The sequence below is a fragment of the Lissotriton vulgaris genome, chromosome 6 (assembly GCF_964263255.1).
Source record: "Lissotriton vulgaris chromosome 6, aLisVul1.2, whole genome shotgun sequence".
In the NCBI taxonomy this organism is placed as follows: Eukaryota; Metazoa; Chordata; class Amphibia; order Caudata; family Salamandridae; genus Lissotriton; species Lissotriton vulgaris.
Window position 1 is genome coordinate 1,892,714,538 of NC_141694.1, and position 20,267 is coordinate 1,892,734,804.

Below are 20,267 nucleotides of genomic sequence, written 5' to 3' on the forward strand. Positions count from 1 at the left end.
TCAATTTGTAGGACCAAGGTATGCTTGTGCTAAGGTAAATTGATTGACTCACACATGGTCTCCCAGATGGTTTACCTTTAGTGGCGTGTTGATGAAATATTTAAAACCGTTAATCGACGTGGGTGCCATAGGCCAGGTTTCCTGATTTAGAAGAATGTCAATCTTTGTATACAAAAATTGCAGGTCTACGTCCTCTGTCTTTCTACTGAAGCCATTGATAATCCAAGCGCAAAAACAACAATTGATGGACAGAATGCAGAACAATGTCATACATTCACCCCAGTACAGAGATCTGGGCCTAAATCCATTGTTTTTTTGCACTCCACACCACCCCAGATCAGACATGGCCATATGCAAATCAGCCTTGACCCTGTGCCTCATGGGAACAGTCCAGCCCGAACTGCCAAGCCATGTCTTTCCGGGACCGGAATTAAGCATCCAAGGACCGGTTTCTGGCTATCAGCCTTCATCAGCCTGGATAGCTTGACTTCTGTGGTGTGGAGAGCATGGGACTCGCGTCTGAGCATACCCATCCCACTCGGGGTGACAAATGCAAAAACAACAATTGATGGACAGAATGCAGAACAATGTCATACATTCACCCCAGTACAGAGATCTGGGCCTAAAACCATCGTTTTTTTGCACTCCACACCACCCCAGGTCAGACATGGCCATATGCAAATTAGTCTTGACCCTGTACCTCATGGGAACAGTCCAGCCCGAACTGCCAAGCCATGTCTTCCCTGGACCAGAATCAAGCATACAAGGACCGGTTTCTGGCTATCAGCCTTCATCAGCCTGGATAGCTTAACTCCAGTGGTGTGGAGAGCATGGGACTCACGTCTGAGCATGCCCATCCCACTCGGGGTGACAAATGCAAAAACAATTGATGGACAGAATGCAGAACAATGTCATACATTCACCCCAGTACAGAGATCTGGGCCTAAATCCATCGTTTTTTTGCACTCCACACCACCCCAGGTCAGACATGGCCATATGCAAATCAGCCTTGACCCTATGCCTCATGGGAACAGTCCAGCCCGAACTGGCAAGCCATATCTTTCCTGGACCGGAATCAAGCATCCAAGGACCAGTTTCTGGCTATCAGCCTTCATCAGCCTGGATAGCTTGACTCCAGTGGTGTGGAGAGCATGGGACTCACGTCTGGAATCAATTCTAAATCTACTAAACCTTCTGGGCAATTTTGTCCTTCATGGTTTTATGGGCAATCGGCTCTATGGCGATGTAGACCTGCAGAAATTCCACTAATTATTGTTTCTCCTGAGGGCATTTTCTCCTCGGTTGAAATTTGGGAGCAAGTTGTTTTTATCACAACAGGTTTGGTCATATCTATTTTGATTTTTGGAGTTTAACTTGGTCTACTGATGATGGAGAATGATAGTTCTGAATTTCCAAACCGGACCTGGATTTCAGTGATTGCAGCGATTCAACCATAGTTTTACTAATTTGGGCTTTTGATTGTTTGAGGAAATATTGGGATATACTTTGTTGTTCTACTCGTGGAATTTGCAATGGTGTGCCATCTTCTTTTTGATCTTTGGTGGAAGGGAATGATTGCCATACGTCTTTGTGACTTCTTTTCTGTGTTGTTGAATCTAATGGAGAAATATTTGTTACACAATGATCGAGTTGATGTCTATGTTCCAAAAACTTTTCAGAATAGCGCATGTTTGCTTATTACCCACAAACCCATTTCCAGGAGTTGTTTCTCGCGGGCTCGTATGGTGGCCACTGAAGTGGGATGGCTCTTGGGCCTGTTTTTTGGAAGTCTGTGCTATATCTTGGCTCCTCTTTTGCTTATTTTGCCTTGACTTTCTCAGTCTCTTGTATTCCCGTTTTGTTAGTGGATTACAATGGATTTTGTTGCTGTGATTTTAAAGCTACTGCATCAAGTAATGGGTAGTCACGTTGATAATTGCTTTGGTGATTATTTCGTATTGACGTATTATTTGAAGTTTCTGTCTGCTTATCTGTCTTTGAGTCTCTTAGGGTGTCATCCATTTTCTCCGTGCTTTCCAAAGTTCCCTGTGGAATAAGGAGGTTCTGTTGATATAAAGCTATTTTCGTGGAAGCACTAACAGCAGGTGTGAGGATATCTGTTGTTTTTTTTACTTCTACCAGAATGTCTGTCAGAATCGCCGGGATGGACTTGAGTTGATTCCTGGTGCTGGAACATTGGCATTCGTGGTACGTTGTATGAGGATCTTTCTGCACCCGCTCAATTATGGAATTTAGTTCTTGGATTTGTCTTTCTATGCCAGAAACAGAATGCTAATCTGAGAGCTCGCCATGTTGGATGTGGATCTAGCTTGGGAAGACATTCTTGTTATTGGATCCTGCAGTACAGTTGTTCTGTCATGAACTCGGAAACCTGGGGAAATTAGGGAGTCCGTAATTTTTTAGTTCCTCCCTGCTGGTTTTCTTATTGGCATTGGTAACACTGTTGGTAACACTGTTGGCGATGCTATTGATGGTAATTCTGGATTTATTTTGTTGCTTCTGTAGGTGAAATAAGGGCGGTTTTGCTGATTTTCCTTCTGTTCTGGCAAGCTTTTTTCTTCGGCTTGACCTCGGTTCTAGTTCTCCCAGATCTCATATCTTGTGACTACCCTAGAGGCTCCCTCTTCCCCCTCACTCGCCCTTTATACTACCTTTACTCCCTTTGCTTCCTTTACTTCTTAATTCAGGGTTCGCCACTTGCGGGAATGTTCATAAAATTGACCGGTGGCTGAGCTGCCGCACCCGGTCCTAAGCTTCAAAATTGACTGTGTGAAGGTAAAAGTGAAGGTAGGGAGGAATGGGGGAGTTTTGGGGAGAAAGTCAGAATAAGCACTCCAAGAGCAAGAAGGGGCAGGAGCAGGGCACTCAAGCAGACCATAAGCCGCACCCAACCTAGTTGGGTCACTTCCGTAGTCTGCTGGGCTCAACACTCAGCGGCCGCCTCTAAAGACGGCCACGCTCTCTGCTCTTGCTCACCTCTCTGCTCATCTTTGTTATAATGGGTGCTGTGGCTGTCTGGCTCCAGATCACAAACCCCAAAATTTCCTCTAATGCCCCCAAATGCTCCAAACGCCTGATCTTTGTTTGGCCTGCTGACCTGTTGTGCTGTTGGCATCCTGTGCTCTTTGTTGGGTTGTTGAGCTGCTGCACGCTATTATGCGGTGTAAGCTGTGGCTGTGGGTTGAAAGCTGCTTCACTTTTAGTGCTTTTTACACACTTGCTCACTTGTTGTCACACAGTCCACCGGCTGCACCCGACTGTGCCTGTAACCGCCGCCCCCGCAATGCGCTACAGGACCTCCATAAAGGTACGTGAGTTTGGGGTAGCCGAATGTGGACCAAGGCAGCACCGTAATCAGTAGGCAACACGATGCGGTGCGATGTTCGCTCGCTCACCTCGCTCCCATCAGACGAGGAGGGCCGTGGCGCTGTAGGAGTATTTTCAGGTATTGCGAGGGTTTTTGCTGTCATTGTCGGCTGCCCTCATGGACACCTGCTATTTTGCAGCAAGCAGGAGCCGTGTCAGGAGCCGTGAACCAGCCGGAAAAAAAACCATTGCGAGAGGGTGCGATGATCCAAGAACCTGTTCTCGCTCCTCACTCCGTCCGCCGTCTGTGCACTCAGATCCTGAACCGGAAAAGACAGTCTCAAGGCTTACAAATATGCGATGCACACAATAATTTGCTAATAAAACAGGTAAGTAGCAGGAATACACAGTGGTCGCTAGGGGGAGACCAAACCATATAGTAAAATATTGGAATGCAAACCATGACTCTAGTCAGAACTATACCCAGAAGAGGTAGATGTGCAGGGGACCCAAGGAACCACCCGAGGTAAATAACGAGGAAACCAAACGGAGGCCGTGTGTAGAGTGAGATCACAACTGTAGGAGAGTAGGGTCTGCAATCCCATGATCACCCAGATTTTTTGCTTTTGTTTCACTGGTTTACGACTTTCTCTGGCTGTGGGCCTGCCAATCAGACCCACAGCCTGGCTGTTCTCTTTCTAAATTACGATGTGTACCTTAGGTGCATTTACCAATTGGTACTGGGCCACCTTATCAGACCCTGTAACTCAGGGCATAGGTGTACCCAGGGCCGCCAGGGGCTGCAGCATGTATTATGCCACCCCTGGCTGGCCTCCTAAATTTGACACAACCGGCTGCACGACAGCTGGGGCGAAGCCGTGTAACCACCCTTCGCTTTAGGTATAGTAGCTCTATATCTAACCCTACAATGGACACCCGAGTCCCTATCAGTCACTCCTATGGCAGGCCTTAACAATCCTGAAGGCAGAGTGCGTGGGCTCGTGTGAGCTAGGTTCAGGCCCGAGCCGAGCCCGGTTGCAGCTTGCGGAATCAAGACCCAATGGCTGTTCCATGATAACGCGTACCATATCGGTAACTTCGGTGTCGCGTTATCAAGACATGTCGAGTAAGGTGTCATACGAATCGGGGTGCTGCCCTCTCACCAACCCTGGCGACGAGGTTAGCATTCCGCCCTTCTAGAGGGACACGACATGTACGTAACTGTGAACCCCGGTTAAAGTTAACGAAGGCCTCAGCTCCACAAAATGGATGCTGCCACCACAGACACGAGTCTGACCTCCTGCTGCTGGGAGTCCTTCCAGCGAGGAGCGCTTGGACAAAGGGTTTCCTGTCGAGGGCGGTGTTCGCACCGTCCCAGACAGGGTTTGTGTATTCTGGGTAGGTAGGGCTTTTGCGAGAAGGTGACTGCGGAGTGGCACCCCGGTGCTCACTACGCATCTGCCGGTTAGAACCAGTTCCAGGGGCGACCGCCCTGGCCTGGGGAAAGTCCGGCAGGGGAGAGGGGTGTAACTACCCCCCTTCCTGGTCCCACCCTTAGGGCAGGACCTAGTCATGTACCCACCCCTTTCTTTAGAATAAAGACCGGAGCGGGGACCCTTCCAAATCAGATCATCTTTGACTCAAGAACTACTTTCTACGAAAGGACATTCAAGACTCTTCTCAAGATTTCTCCCTTGTGACTAAGGAGTAGTCACCCTGCATCAGCGGGCACCAACTAAGAACTCTGCGGTTTGCTGTAAGTCCTTCCTCAAGGAATCCGACGGCCCAGCTCGACGAGAACCGGCTTCCCTGGCACCTCTGACCTCTACCCCCGTCATCAGCTCAGCTGTGATCTGTGGGTGCGACGAGACCTCGAGGGACCGGCCATCATCAGAACCTGCACGCTCTTAAAAACCAGCACGACCATCGAGGTAACTCTCTGGTGAGTGCTCTGGGGTCCGAGAAGCCCCGACCCTGAGCCGCTCCAGCACCGAAGTGCAGTCTCCCAGCATCTCCACGATCTGCGTGGGGCCCTTCTGCTCGCTGCTCAGCACGTTGTCTGGTCACTAGCCGCTGGCTTGTGCCCTTCTGTGACGACATCCGAGAATCATCACCGCCGGTCTGGTTGCTCCAGACTGGCCCTTGCTTCCATCTTTGCGAGAAGCACCCCGGACCCTCCTGGTCCACTCAAGACGCCATCTTAGGCCCACCACGTGGCCCTGAGATTTGCCAAGGCTTGTTGCCCCATCCTGGGCCCAGCGACGCCGACAGCATCATCCTTCGTGGGACAGCTCGCACCTCCACCGTGGTCGCCGACAACGCCTCCTGGTCCGTGAGACTGCAGAGCCTAGCGTCGCCCACTCACCTGGTCGAGGTGACGGCCAACGGGTGCCTTCCTGGTACCCTCTGACTACTGGCTAGTAGTACGAACTTGGTCCCCTCTGCTTTCAGGTTTCTTCAATCTCCGATCCAGGCTTGGATCTCTACGAACTATTCAGCACTGGTCGCCAGCCAGCAACTCCTTTTCTTCCGGCTCCTGGCTCGTCAGCGAAGATCCCGACGCCTGTAAGACTTGTGCAGCCGCAGCCCTCGTGGCTAGGTAACTCGGCATTTCGGTGCCTGCATAGCCTCCTTACTCTAGGGTCCCGAGTCCCTCGCTTCCGACTTGCCTTAACCTTCCCGTGTCCTCGGACACTTGTTTAAATGTGCACTTGAAGTATTTGCTAAAGAAATTTGGTTTGTGCTTAGTACCCTGTCCTCATAAAGAGTACAGGGCTGTTTTGATTCTTAATAAATATACTGTTTATTTTCATAACACTTGTGTGGTGTCCTTTCACTGGGTGTTCAAGGGGTACATGTGTGGTAAACAGCTGGCTTAACGCGCCCTCTCGAGTCTTTAGCCTTAGACTGCTCGTATCCACGCTACTAGGATAGCTGGTCTATAGGTTGACTTACAACCAAACACCATAAGGGTCGTTGGAACGATACATAGCGGTCGCTAGAATAGCGAACGTTGCATATCGGGCCAACTTCTCACAACAACTGCATGCTCAATTCAAGTCAATGGGTAGGTCACGGTTGCAACTTTAAAGAAGGACCCTTCCCAGTGGACCCTGAAGAAACCCAGTGGAAGGCAGTGGGTTGGAGAGCCACTGCACCCCTGGATACCCTAGAAACCAGGAAACCTACTCCAGTGAAGGCTGGTGCATTGGTGCGAAGTGATGTCGAAAACCGCAGTCTAACTCAATGGTGGACTTCAGGATGATTCCGCTGGTGAAGAAGGTGAAAGTGTCTGGTGGATCCCAAAGGTGGATTCATAATGAGAAGTACCTGCAAGCAGAGGATTCAGAGTCTTTGCTACTCACGAGTGGCCAGGAGGCACGGAAGATGAATGCCGACCGATGTCTGGTGTTGCAGGAGAGTTGATGGTGACCTGCAGCTGTGTGTACTCTGTGAAAGTACATGAGCTGTTCACCAGCTGTCCCACATCAGATGTCGAGAGCTGAGGGGTCGGTGTCCATCAGGAACACCAACAAGCCTTGGCAACTGCAAACAACATGGCAAGCGAAAAAAGGTGCAGTGTCGGGACCAGCAAGGTCCAGGTGACTCACCATAAGCATGGGAGTCAGAGTAGGCCCTGAGCAATCAGGGGAGCCCACTGGAGTCAAAGAAGACCCTCGAGAACCCACAGGCCAGAGCACAGGAGCCGCAAGAGTACCTCAAGCAGCTAACTAAAGATGAAGGCCTATGGTGCAAGAGTTGTGGTGATGATGAAGAGCTTGGCTGCAGGGGATGCTTGATGTTGGAGCTTCTTAGAGCCTGTAGATCTTTGAGGAGGAGCCAAAAACGCTTTGCAACAATAAGTTGTCGCAGTGCACAGGGGTTGTGTTCCAGAAGTTCCGACAAGGAATACTGGACTCCAACTTGGTGAGAAGACAGTGCAGGTCTCGAGGGAGTTGCAGAACCACCACCTCTGCTGCTGAGTCTTTCAGAGTACACGGGAACCCCGGATCAGCAGATGGTCAGCTTCTTCACTTCAAGGGAGATTCCTTCAGATGTCTAGGATGCCCACAGTCCTTGTGAGGATCCTGTGTGGAGCACAGGTACAGATGTTGCAGCAGACTTGCAGGGCAACAAGACCTGCAGCAGCAGGAGTTTTCCCAGTTGCAGTCACGGTGCCCAGAGCAAAGTCCAGAGTGCCCAGACGGTCGAAGATGAAGTGGTGTCTTGATGTGAATCTTGTTCCACGATGAATCTAGGGACCCACCCGCTGTTAAGCCCTTAAGTACTGTAAGGAAAGGGTTAGGACAATTCAGGGGTCCCTTCCAGAGGATGGGCTTGACAGTGGGGAGGATAATCCTATGCCCTTTGTCCAGTTTCGCACTAGAGTGAGAGCCAACTGCTCCCTGAACTGGTTTGAACTGGAGTATGCAGGGAGGGCACCAAGTGTGCCCTTCAAGCATTCTCTGTGGCCCTGGCAAGTGCCCCCATCCTGCCCCAATACACTAAATCCTGTCTGGGAGGTGGCCACACCTCTCTGTGACAGGCTATCTATTCTGCCTTCCCCTGCTTGAGCTTGGCTCAGCAGCAGAAGAGTAGAATCGTGCCTCTGGTCGGCAGCAGCCCTAGCTTGCTGTCCGGTTCCTGAAGACTGGGACAGGGAGCACTGAGGGCCTCCCAGAACAGTGCATGGAATCATACCTCCCACACTGTTTATGGTGTGGGGGGGCAGGATTCCAACATGTTTGATAATAGATATGACAAGGTTCGTTACAGCCAGTTTAGAGATGGTCATCTCGTAATGACACATGGCCACTCTATATATCATAATGGCTGATGCACTTACAACCTGGGAGAATGAACTCTGAAGGTTTTTGGGGCATCCCACTCATGCAGGGGCACCCTCACACTTAGAAATGACCACCCTGCTTTCAGGATTGAAAAGGCCAGCTTTTGGTGTGATTTATAGGTTTTAAGTGCCGTGAACTCAGATATAGGGAAAAATATATCTGCTATAACTGGTGCTAGCACCAGTTTACACAGGCTGCAATGGCAGGCCGGTAGTCACAGTTTTTGTGGTCTTCCATGGGTGGCATAATACATGCTTCCGCCCATAGGGGACACTTGGTGCACCTATGCCCTGGGCACCTCAGTACCATAAACTAGGGACTTATAAGGGTGCACCAGTAGCCAATCTGGGATCCACCCAAGCACTCACCATATCCAATTTAGGTGAGAAAGCACAGAGACTGGTGTCCTGATTAGCAGTATCCCAGTCAGACTAGTCAGAAACAGCATAACACAAGGAACACAAGGCAAAAAGTGGGGGCACCATGAATGCAGACCCTAATTTCCTACTGGAGCAAACCATATTTGTGTCACGGTGTGAAGACAAAATGACCACCAGAACCTTTGAAAAGCAGGGTTTGACTCACACCCACAAGGCCAAGCAGTAACATCAGTTGAGGCAAATCGAAACAAAAAAAATACGATCAGCTTCTTAATCAGCCTAAATATTGAGTGAACGTGTAGAAGATGTTTGTGCCATGTTGATGTTTACCTCAGAGAAACATGCATGTTGGACTGCCTGCATGTGAGGAAAAATGTGAGTCGAGGAAAGGTTGACATGCCAAACACAAAACTCATGCAAAAATTGTTAAAAGATTACATTGGAAATAAATGAATGTTCGATACCCTTTATCATCGACATTGGTGCCTGAAGAGAAATGTAATCAGGGCCACTGGAATTATGCAGCAGGAGAGGGCTAAATTATGTGGCATGGTTGAATAAATTATGCAGCAAGAAAAAGCAAATTATCCAACATAACGCACATTTTATAATACTATTACTTCGTTTTTTCATCATTTTTAAAGTTAGTAACACTGTTGGCATTGGTTGTACCAGTTGAACATCCGACTATATCAACAGAGCAACAGAAAGGTGATCAGTCCGTCTTTGCCAAGGGCCTTCCACTGTGCTGTAGGATATGGTGTTGCATTTTGAGGAACTTGAACCATTTGAGCTAGAAACAATTTTTTATTAAAATTTGCAGATTATTCAACAGATGATAGATTAAGTGGCGGATACGGTAAATCTATAACTAAGTGAAAATCACAATGTGCAAAAGTGTATTCTTGACTTGATTTAAATAAAGCTTTTCATCAGTTGGAACTCGAAGACAGTTGCAGGTACATTACAACCATTTTTACACATGTTGGTCAGTTTCAATACAAAAGACTAATTTTTGGGATGTCAACAGCTGCAGGAATGTTTCAAGACCTCATTCGACGTATCCTGCAGCCTGTTGTAAATGCATTCATTTAAGGCGATAACATATTGGTTTTCGGAGCTACACAGAAGGAGCATGATAATGCTCTCATAAAAGTATGATTTTTGTTTACTGATGCAGGTTTGACATTAAACGCAGACAATTGTGAGTTCCATAAAATTAAGCCTACTTTCTTTGGCCATATCTTTGACACCTGATCCTGCCAAAGTACAAGCACTGTCAAATGATGATTCCCTACAAGGTGTTTCTATGCCCTTTAATGTCCAGTTACTGTTCCTGATACATAAAAGACTTTGCATCTGTAAGTGCTCCATTACGAGAGTTGGCAAAAAAAATGTTTAATATAGGGGGTCATACAAATGCATGAAAAGTTTCAAGAAAATTAAACAATCCATTGAAAATGCTACTGAAATGGCCTACTTTAACCCAAAGCTTCATGCAGAGGTTGTTTTTGATGCCAGCCTTGGTGGCTTTGGTGCCATTCTTGCACAGCACAGTGTGCAGCCAAATGCACAAAGGGAAATAGTGTGGCATATCCCAGTAGATGTTTACCCAGACAGAACGTGCTTACTCACAACCTGAGAAGGAACGATTAGCTGTGGTTTGGGGCTTTTGAATATTTTTATGTCTTCCTGTATAGAAGGCCTTTTACGCTGGTAACTGATCATCAAGCTTTACTGACTATCCCTGGCAACCCAAAAGCCAAGATGCCTCCTCATATTGAAAGAAGGGGATTACGATTGAAGGATTACAGTTAATCAATTGCGCATCATCAGGAAAGGATCTAAATCCTGCTGATTTATTTTTCCAGAGTACCTATACAAGGTCAAGGTACTCCATCCAAGACGGCTGAAGCCTGCATCACATTTATTGCCAAACTGCACATATCAGCTGTCATCTCGTTAGCCAGACCATATGTACATATCAGGCATGAAACAAACATACTTGAACTCTCACCAATGATGGTGAATATCAAAAATGCAAACATGCCAAAGATGCACTATCCATAACTCAAAAGGAGTCGTATTGCGATTGTTGGGAATCCTATTTTCAGAGAGTCTGCGACAAAGAATCATTGAAGTGGCTGGCAAAGGACAGCGTGGTATTGTTGCCACAAAGAGAATTCTCTGAAATAGAGTTTTGTTCCCATACGTACATGAGGCGGTTGAAAAGACATTCCGGCCTGTCATCTATGCAACTGCCTTTCTACACATGTGTCAACATATGTTGAACATGTCAGAACTCCCTAAGCATGCCTGAGAGAGAATAGCTATCGATTTATGTATTCCACTCTATAGCGGCCATAATTTGCTAGTGAATATGGATGAATACTCCCTCTTCCCACTCATAGAAGATCTTTCGTCCACAATTCTTGAACATGGCCTGCCCTTTTAACAGTTGATAATTTATGCATTTTCTTCAGCATCTGAATGTAAGGCATTAGAGTTTGTGTTAAATTTAAATGTATCCATTTGTAAAGTGCCTGGTTACACCTTCGGTGTCTCCCGGTGCTAGAGCAGACTCTCAGTGAGGTGTTGACAGAAACTATTGAAGAGTATCCAGAGGCAAACAGAGGCACTTGCGGATCCCAATACTAGTTTGAGGATGGAAACAGCCATGTCTTTAATCTCTTGTGATTTTTTTTTTTCGCGAGATTAACTTTTTAGATCCAAAGGCAGTGTATTCCAGACCTTGGCTGCAAGGTATCCAAAGGTGCGCGCTCCCATCTTTGCTTTCTGTATGCTGGGCACAGTAACCAATGCCCTGCCTTAAGATCTTAGATTCCTTACCGGTGTGCATGTTGTTATCATAGACTGGAGATAGCGAGGACCTTTTTTACACAGAATTATGTGGCAGTAGCACATGGCCTTAAACGTGATCCTCTTCTCCACAGGCAGCCAGTGCAGGGTTGCCAGAGCTCTTGCAGCTGTTGCTCCTTTTGGGAGGTTCAAGACTAAGCAAGCTGCCGCATTTTGTATCAACTTGAGCTTGGTCGGTCATTTTGTAGATGCTCCCAGATAGAGAATGTTACCATAGTCCATCTGGGAGGTGACAAAGGCATTTACGAGTGTCTTCCTTACAGTGATGGGTAAAAGGTCAAGGAGTTTTCTTAGGACCTTAGGAGTCCCAAAACATTTCCCCGCTACCTTCCGGATTTGGCTTTCGAACGTTAGTTTTTAATCAAACCAGACCCCAAGGTTCTTTACTTCAGCTTTTGGGGTAGGTATTTTCCTAATGTCTCTGGCCACCATGCTGATGCCCATATCGAGGGGGCCTTTCCGACTATCAGCACCTCCGTTTTGTTACCATTGAGTTTCAAGCATTGGTTGGACATGCATGCTGCTAGTCCCTCTAGACATAGAGAGAATTGGTGAGCTGTCCGTTCCGGGTTTTGAGATAACGTGACAATCAGTTGAATATCATCCGCATATGATACAACAGTCACAGTCAACTATTAATTTAATACCTTACATGACCACGTTAGGTAGTCCCATGCAGGAGTTAGGTGGGTTGGAGTGCCAACGGCTAGCACTGTGTTAGCTAATGGGGCAATTAACTTTATCCACAGCAAAACAACAATTTTGAAGTGTTACTGTCAAAATAAAACTAATATATCTTTAAAAAAAATACAGATCCCTTCCTTAGGGCTGTATAGGCCCTCCTTAGGCGAGACTTATATATAGTGTTAAGTTAAGGGATAGGCTGACTTTGCCATTGGTGTGAAAGGCAAAGTTGAACTCTCAGTGAATGCACTGTCCTGGCAGGCTGTGAGCCATTTTGTACCTTGTCACACACAGGGTGGCACAATCAATGCTGCAGCCCTAAATGGGCACCCTGCCTTACATGCCCTGGTTACCATATAATAGGGATTTATAAGTATGTCAGTCCATGCCGATTGGGGGTATCCAATTGCGACATGCAGTTTGTACAGGGTCGGAACACTGGCACTGGGGTCTAGTTTGCAGGCTTCAGTGCACTCTCAGATTAAAAAAACGCAGCATCAGTCCAGAAATGTGGGGGTGAACATGCATAAAGAGGCATTGAATTTCAGACACTTACTAAAAGTAATTGGAACAGTGGTGTAGTAACTGAATGTAAGGGACAGGCAGTCAACAGACACCCTGGGTGCAAGGGATGGGGGCATGAGAGAGACACTTAACAGAATTCATGGGCACCACTGATGCTTCCTTGCACTCTGCTGTGACTAGCACTAATAGACCGAGCATCATTCCACTTTCAGAAGCATATAGGACACATTTGTTATACACTACACCTTAGAAAAAACTCTCAGACAGATTGATGAAGATAACCTTGCAAATAGAGATAGTCACTTGAAAAGATAGGTACATTAATAGATAAAATAAAAGAGTTGCAAAGATAGATAGATTTAAAAAAGATTGATAGAGTTGCAAAGATAAAAGTTGCATTGATAGAGAGACAGTAGACAGGTTGATAGACAGGTAGATACATACATAGAAGGACAGGTAGATAGACGGGTAGTTCGATACACACAGATGTTGACAGTTAGGATTGCAAAGATGGAAGGCAGAGCGCAGAGTCAATTAGTAATGTAATAATAAAATATCTATAGAATCATGGCAAGCAAGTGCACTGAAAGCAAACTAGAAAGACCTAGAAGCAGGACATAAAGATTAGATTGGTTTAGAAGCATAGCTGTAATCCTAAATTAAAATGCATACAGGAGTGCAAGTATAAATGCATTTCATTGTGTGCATTTTAAAAAGTGAATTACTTAATTAAGAATAGATACAAATGGACAACATCTGCTATACTCTGATAAAGCAGCAATCAGGTAAACAAAGCCAGCTACAGGAGGAATTTACAGCATCATTAGCAGGAGGCAGGAACTGATAAAGTGGCTGAAGCAGGCAGGCCACATGCTGTATTGTGTAGTGGGCGGATGCAAAATGTGAATGGCATAACAACTGACCAATGGATGGAGAGCTGAAACCGATTTAAGTAAGTAAATCATATATGTAATTTGTAAAATAGAAGTTCCTGACTAACACCAGACTAAAGGTATAACTGTGCATTCGTAATTCTGTAGGTGTGCACGTTGGTGGAGAAAAATGTGCATACCTACAGAATGATGTTACAGACGCCACCTCATTGCACCTTATGGTTTTCTTTTTTTTTATACTGTGCATCATTGGGAAGCTGTACGCGTAAAAGGTGAGAGTTATTGACTCTCTTACTGTGTGTTTCAAATGGATGTCGACCTCCTGTACCTTGTGTAGCTCTGGTCAGAGCCTCAGATCTCCAGAGTAAAACTATGTGGAAAATGCTCAGATTACCTGCCCGGGTCCTATCCCAGGGTCTCTGATAGTTTAAAGGACTATCTTGCAGCAGTTGCTTATGTTTCCCGCTGTTATTGGCATGCTCTGCATTGCATGGTCCATCTTGTATTATTTGTTAGGCTGTGTGATAGTAGGAAGTATTCCCTGGATAAGAAGGGAGGCATCTTGTTGCTATGAATTGAACATTGTAGTGTGTTGTGGGGTGAGGGTCTCACTCGCTGAACCGGAACCTTCTCTGGTGTCTTGGTTTCACCTTAAGTCCACACTCTTAAATAGAAGGGAATCCTGGAAGGATGATATGCCCTTACTCTGCCTACTGCATCTTTACATTGAAAGTGTAATCTAGAATGTATTCATCACACCTGTCTATATGACAGGTAAGTCTCATTAAATGGCAATAGATTTTTCTGATGGGCGCTGCATTTAAGCTTATTCAGTGTTTCTTTTTCTTAATCTAACAGGTGAAACAAATGCAGTGATGAACAAAAATGGTAAAGGCATTAAACATCACTTGTGTAGGAAGTGATGTAAAAACTGTATACGTCTTTCCTGGAAGGCTAATGCCTCACCAACGTCTTTCTGCAGAAGGAAACCTACACTGCCTAATGAGGTCTTTACTTGGCTTTTAAAAATCAGCTGCCGAACATTGAAGACATAACACACTGACATATTGAAGCACGCCTGAGGTGCTCATTACAAAGGAACCTGGTATCAGAAAGAACACACAGGAGAGAAGTTGAATGAATATATAGATTGTGACACATCTTTTATTAGACAGAGAAACAGCAAGTGCATCATTCGAAACTTCCTGCTGGAAAAAAACATATAGATGGACTGACTGTGGAAAAGTGTTCTTTGCAATGAAAGACCTAATGCAGCATCAGAGGGTACACATAGAGGAGAAACCATATCAATGTACAGAATGTAATGAAGTGTTTCGAATGAAGAAGACTCTAGATCAGCATCAAGAATTCCACACTGGGGAGAAACCGTATGAATGTATTGAATGATGTAGGGCATTCATTAGAAAGGAACAACTAGAGCTTCACCAGAAAGTCCATACTAGGGAGAGACCATATCATTGTACAGAATGTGACAAGGCGTTTACTACCAAAGGAAACCTAGGAAAACATCTGAAAATCCACACTGGGGAGAGACCGTATGAATGTACAGACTGTAATAAAGTGTTCAGATGGAAGGCAAATCTAAAGGAGCATCATCAAATCCACACTGGGGAGAGACCGTATGAATGTACAGAATGTGACAAGACATTTATTATCAAAGCAAGCCTAAAACAACATCAAAAAACCCACACAGGAGAGAGACCATATCAATGTACAGAATGTGACAAAGCATTTATAACAAATGTAGAGCTGAAGCGCCACCAGAAAACTCACACTGGGGAGAGACCATATCAATGTACAGAATGTGACAAGGCATTTATTTCCAATGGAAACCTAATGAAACATCTGAAAGTCCACACTGGGGAGAAACCATATGAATGTACAGAATGTGACAAGGCATTTATTACCAATGGAGACCTGTGGCGACATCGGAGTGTCCACACTGGGGAGAAACCATATCAATGCGGAGAATGTGAAAAGGCATTTGTAGCAAATAGACAGCTACAATGGCATCAGAAAACCCACACTGGGGAGAAACCATTCCAATGTACAGAATGTGACAAAGCATTTATATCAAATGGAATGCTGAAGCAACATCAAAAAGTCCACACTGGAGAGAGGCCATTCAACTGTACTGAATGCGAGAAGGCATTTATTTTTAAGTCTCGTCTAAAGCAACATCAGAGAGTCCACACTGGGGAGAAACCATATCAATGTACTGAATGCTGCAAGGCATTTATAACCAAGAGAACGATGAGGCAACATCAGAAAACCCACACTGGGGAGAAACCATATCCATGTAGTGAGTGTGACAAAGCATTTATAAGAAAAGATGAGCTGAAGCGACATCAAAAAGTCCACACTGGAGAGAGACCATTCAAGTGCACTGAATGCGGGAAGGGCTTTATTATAAAGGCACGTCTAGTGCAACATCAGAGAGTCCACACTGGGGAGAAACCATATGAATGTACGGAATGTGCCAAAATATTTATTACAAATGGAAAGCTAAAGCAACATCAGAAAATCCACACTGGGGAGAAGCCGTATGAGTGTACCTAATGTGACGAGATTTATTTGTAAGCCAAATTTGATACATCGTAAGGTTCACTTAGGAGAGAAACCATATCAATATACTGAAAGTCACTGAGCATATGTAACAAATGGAGAGCTAATGAAACATCAGAAAGTCTACGTAGACAGAAATCCTGTGTATACACAGAATATGTTAAAGTCTTCCATAGGAAGAATAAGCTAATACAGCATCAACAAATCCACACTCGGGAGAAACTATATTAATGTAAAGAATGTGACAGCATTTTTAACAAATGGACAGCTAACGCAACCTCAAAAGTCCAAACTGAAAACTACACTGAATGTGGCGACACAATTATTTAAAAGAGAGAGTTAAAACAACGCCTGCAAGTTCACACTGGGATAAAACTGTATGAATGTGACCACGTGTTCCTAATGATGTACCCTTATGAATGTACAGAAAGTGGCAAATGATTTATTAGAAGGGCATAGCCAATACATCATCAGAAGGTCCTCACTGGGAGAAACCATATCAGTGCACTTACTGTGACAAGGCATTTGTTAAAGAAGCAACATAACACAACATCAGAAAGTTCACATGGGAGAGAAATGATATGACTGTACTGAATGCAACAAAGCATTTATTAGAAATGCACCATTAATGTATCATCAAAGTCCACACAGTGAAGAAAGTCATGACCCGAAGAACGCATATCTCCAAAAAGCTAGAACTAATACAACATCAAAAATTCCACCCTGGGGTGAAACCATATCAACGTTCTGAATGTGACAATTCATTTATTGGCAGTGCACAGCTAATACATTAACAGTAAGCCAACAAAGAGGAAAACGTCATGACAGTGAAGAATGCATATCACTCCACTCAATGTGGCAAGCAGACCTCAAGCATAGATTTGCAAATTTGCACAAAGGTAGTACAAAGGCAAAGCTAATGCAACATCATAAAGTAATTACTAGTGGGACACCCGTCCTTCACACAGGAGGAACACCATATGAATATACTGAATATGACAAAGCAATCATTACAAAGGGGCTATTAATTCAACATCGGAAAATTCACAGTTGAAAGTAACTGAGGCAATAAATGTGACCAGCTGCTGATCTGATAGTTCTTATTGGCAGAAACAATTTTTTTTCAAAGAATGTTTTCAAAGGATGAACGTAAAGTGTCAACATGCCTTCCATGAAGAAACTGTGTCAGTCTTCAGTGTGACAAGACTTTCATTAAAAAGGAATAGCTGACACTTGATCAGAAACTATACGATGGGGAGAAGCCATTTAAGTATTATTAACATGAAAGAGCATTTCCTTCAAACACTCTCTGATGAGGCATTAAAAAGGCCTCCCGGGTTTAAAATGTACTGATTGTGAAGTCTTTCATTTGAAATAGTCATCAGTTGCTACAAAAAAAAACACACCTGCTCCGGATATAGGGGATGAAATACATGAACAAAATGTGGAGCAAAGGCACAGAAATAATGGCAGTCATTGTAGATGCCGAAGGATTGGTCAAGAAAAGGTCCCAGGGCAACTTACTCCTCACCCACAGAGGTGACAATTTTTTTAACTCCAGAGAGTATCAAACTTTCTCAGAATGCAAATGTTACAGAAGACAGCTAGATTTCTTTCCCTGTTCATGCCTACTATGGCATAAGGACTATTTTGACTACCTTGTGATGAAACCTGGCTCTGCCTATTTACTCAGTTATATGAGATTTACTCTGCAAGGCTTTCAAGGGCTCGTATCCACAGTTTTGGGGACATTTGTGATCATGCAATTCAGAGTATGTTCTCTTGGAACTTATGTTCATGCTGTTTATTGTTGACATTTTGTTTCTTTCATCATTAATACTGCACAAGAGAGGACAATTGGAGTTTTGGGGTTTGTTGGAAGTTCGATGCCACTGAACCTAGAGGTTTGCAACCCCTAAAGTGTGTGTGCATTAGGTGTATGGTTTAATGTGGGACAGGAGCTGCCACCATTTGTACAGATCTTGTAGGACAGGTTTCTGGATAAGCGGTGAATAAGAGGCCTCTACTTAGAGCAGTGATTACAATCTCCTATCCCATGTGTATTCTTTCTACTTCTGTACAGTGTAGTTTTTTAACATGCTGATCTTGAATAAAAGGAACATCATCTGAAAGTACTGACTGCAATCCTAGATGTTTAAAAATGGTAGCCTTTCTAATAAAATATGGTGTACATAGTTATTTTCTTTTCTAAAGCATTGTAATGTTCATTCAGGCTAAGCCTGTGCAATATGAAAAGACAAATAAATAAATCTCTTTGCCTGAATAGGGAAAGACAAAGCAAAGGCCTTATAACCCCACAAGCCTTGTTCCAAAAGGATAAACTCTGTGGCCACCATTAGAGAAATGTGGGAGGGGGTTAATGAGGAGTATCAAACTGAGGATTTATGTTTACAGGTCATTCAGTGGGACTAGAAATGTCATCCGTGTGTACCCGACCCCTTAGTCTCATTAAATCTGAGTACCTAGTCGATGGACCACCCTGAAGACATTAATACTTGTATAGAGACTATTACAAACTGGAAGCTTCTCTTTATTTGTTTATAAAAGACAAACTGTTGTTAATTCTGCAGTGAACAAGACTTGCTCTCGTGCTATAAAGAATGTTAAAGAGGGAGGCACTCCGTGTGTGAGCTAGAAAAGGTCTCCCGCTGCCTACAATTCACCAGCTACTAACCCTCAATGAAAACCCACAGTTTCAAGACAAGTTACATCTCATTGATATGGAAGGACAGGCTTACAACACTACTGTTACATCTAACACTGTGGCACATCACAGGAGTCTGGGCAATAATATGATTGCTTCCAGTTTAGCCACCATGAGGCTAGACTGCAAAGCTTTGCTAAGGTTACTAAAGCAATGTGGGTAGGGGTTTAGGATGTCTGTTTGGGTGACTGTTACTAGAAAACAGGTGACACAGGGTTTTCATATCAGAAATACTTCTGACCCTACAGAAAAGATTAGTGAAAAGAAGGGGGGTCAAAACTTCAGATTAGTATGTTTGCCTGTAATGTCAGAGGGGTTAATGACCACCACAAGGTCCGACTGGTGACTGCATACCTCAGTAGGCATGAAGTGGATGTTGCATTCATTCAGGAGACGCATGCTGCTTCTGTGGGGGTTAATAATTTATACAAAATTTTGAGCCCTTTACATCTATTTCTATTCCTCAGCCATTATGGAAGTGGCCATATGGGTTAAACAAGGCCTAAGGTTCAGGTCTTTGGACACATTCTTGATGGAGAGGGTTGGTACTTGGTTGTGCATGGTTTGTTGGGTTCGGCACGCATTACATTGATCAATATATGTGGGCCGCAATTTGCTGATCCTGCTTTTTTCCATTTATTTTCTCACTAAAGTTGGGAACAGGCTTGTGACCCCTTCCCCTTGCTTTGCAATTTGTTGAGAATACTTAATGCTGCAAACTGATTTGGATGGCACTGGCAGCGGGAACGGGAGAAACACCAAGGGAAAATCTAAGGCATATTATGCACCAGTACAAACTGCTAAACTTGTACAGTGTTGAATGCCCCAAATCCAGAGTGGATCCATTCCATTCCATAGTACATGGCATATCTTCCAGAATCGATTCCTAGTTAGGATTGACAGATGAAATTGGCGAGTTGAAACTATAACACATTTACTTAGAACTTTGTCTGATCATTCTCTGGGTCCGATGGTTTTGACCATTGCCAGCAATGCGAGGATACATAGAATGTAGCGGCTGCAACCATCTGAGCTATTGGAACCAGTCTTTAAGCAGAAACCCATTAACTGATAATATCCTTCTACGTGTTGAACCAAGGCTCTGTTACTTCTGTGGCTAAGCTGGGGGTGCATTTAAACTGTGATTAGGGTTGAACACATATCTCAAAGTCACAGGATATTAGAATCGCTGCTATATAGAATATCATGCCATGAGCTACAGATTTCATTGCTAGAACTAAACTAAGTTAGATTTTCAGCCCACTGTATTGTTTTTAATTCCTAGTGACCGTAGCAGTTGTACATCGAGGCTTGTCACTGAGTCAGCTTTCTGGTCTCCTGGGGAGACGTGCTAATGACTCCCAGGAAAGGATACAACAGGGGCTTGCACTTGAAGGCGGTGTTATATTCCTCCTGC

General features: G+C 44.6%; 1 protein-coding gene across 1 annotated transcript in view; it reads left to right on the top strand.

Moving 5' to 3' along the window:
- LOC147709799 (uncharacterized) overlaps nucleotides 1–18,257 on the top strand; it is a 37,560-nt gene extending 19,303 nt beyond the window's left edge. Inside the window, exons 2-3 of the mRNA XM_086928238.1 lie at nucleotides 14,398–15,196; nucleotides 15,362–18,257. Coding sequence (XP_086784364.1) covers nucleotides 15,397–16,119 — 723 coding nt within the window. The 5' untranslated portion in view covers nucleotides 14,398–15,196; nucleotides 15,362–15,396 and the 3' untranslated portion in view covers nucleotides 16,120–18,257. The remainder of the gene's footprint in view (nucleotides 1–14,397; nucleotides 15,197–15,361) is intronic.
- The last annotated feature ends 2,010 nt before the right edge of the window (nucleotides 18,258–20,267 follow it).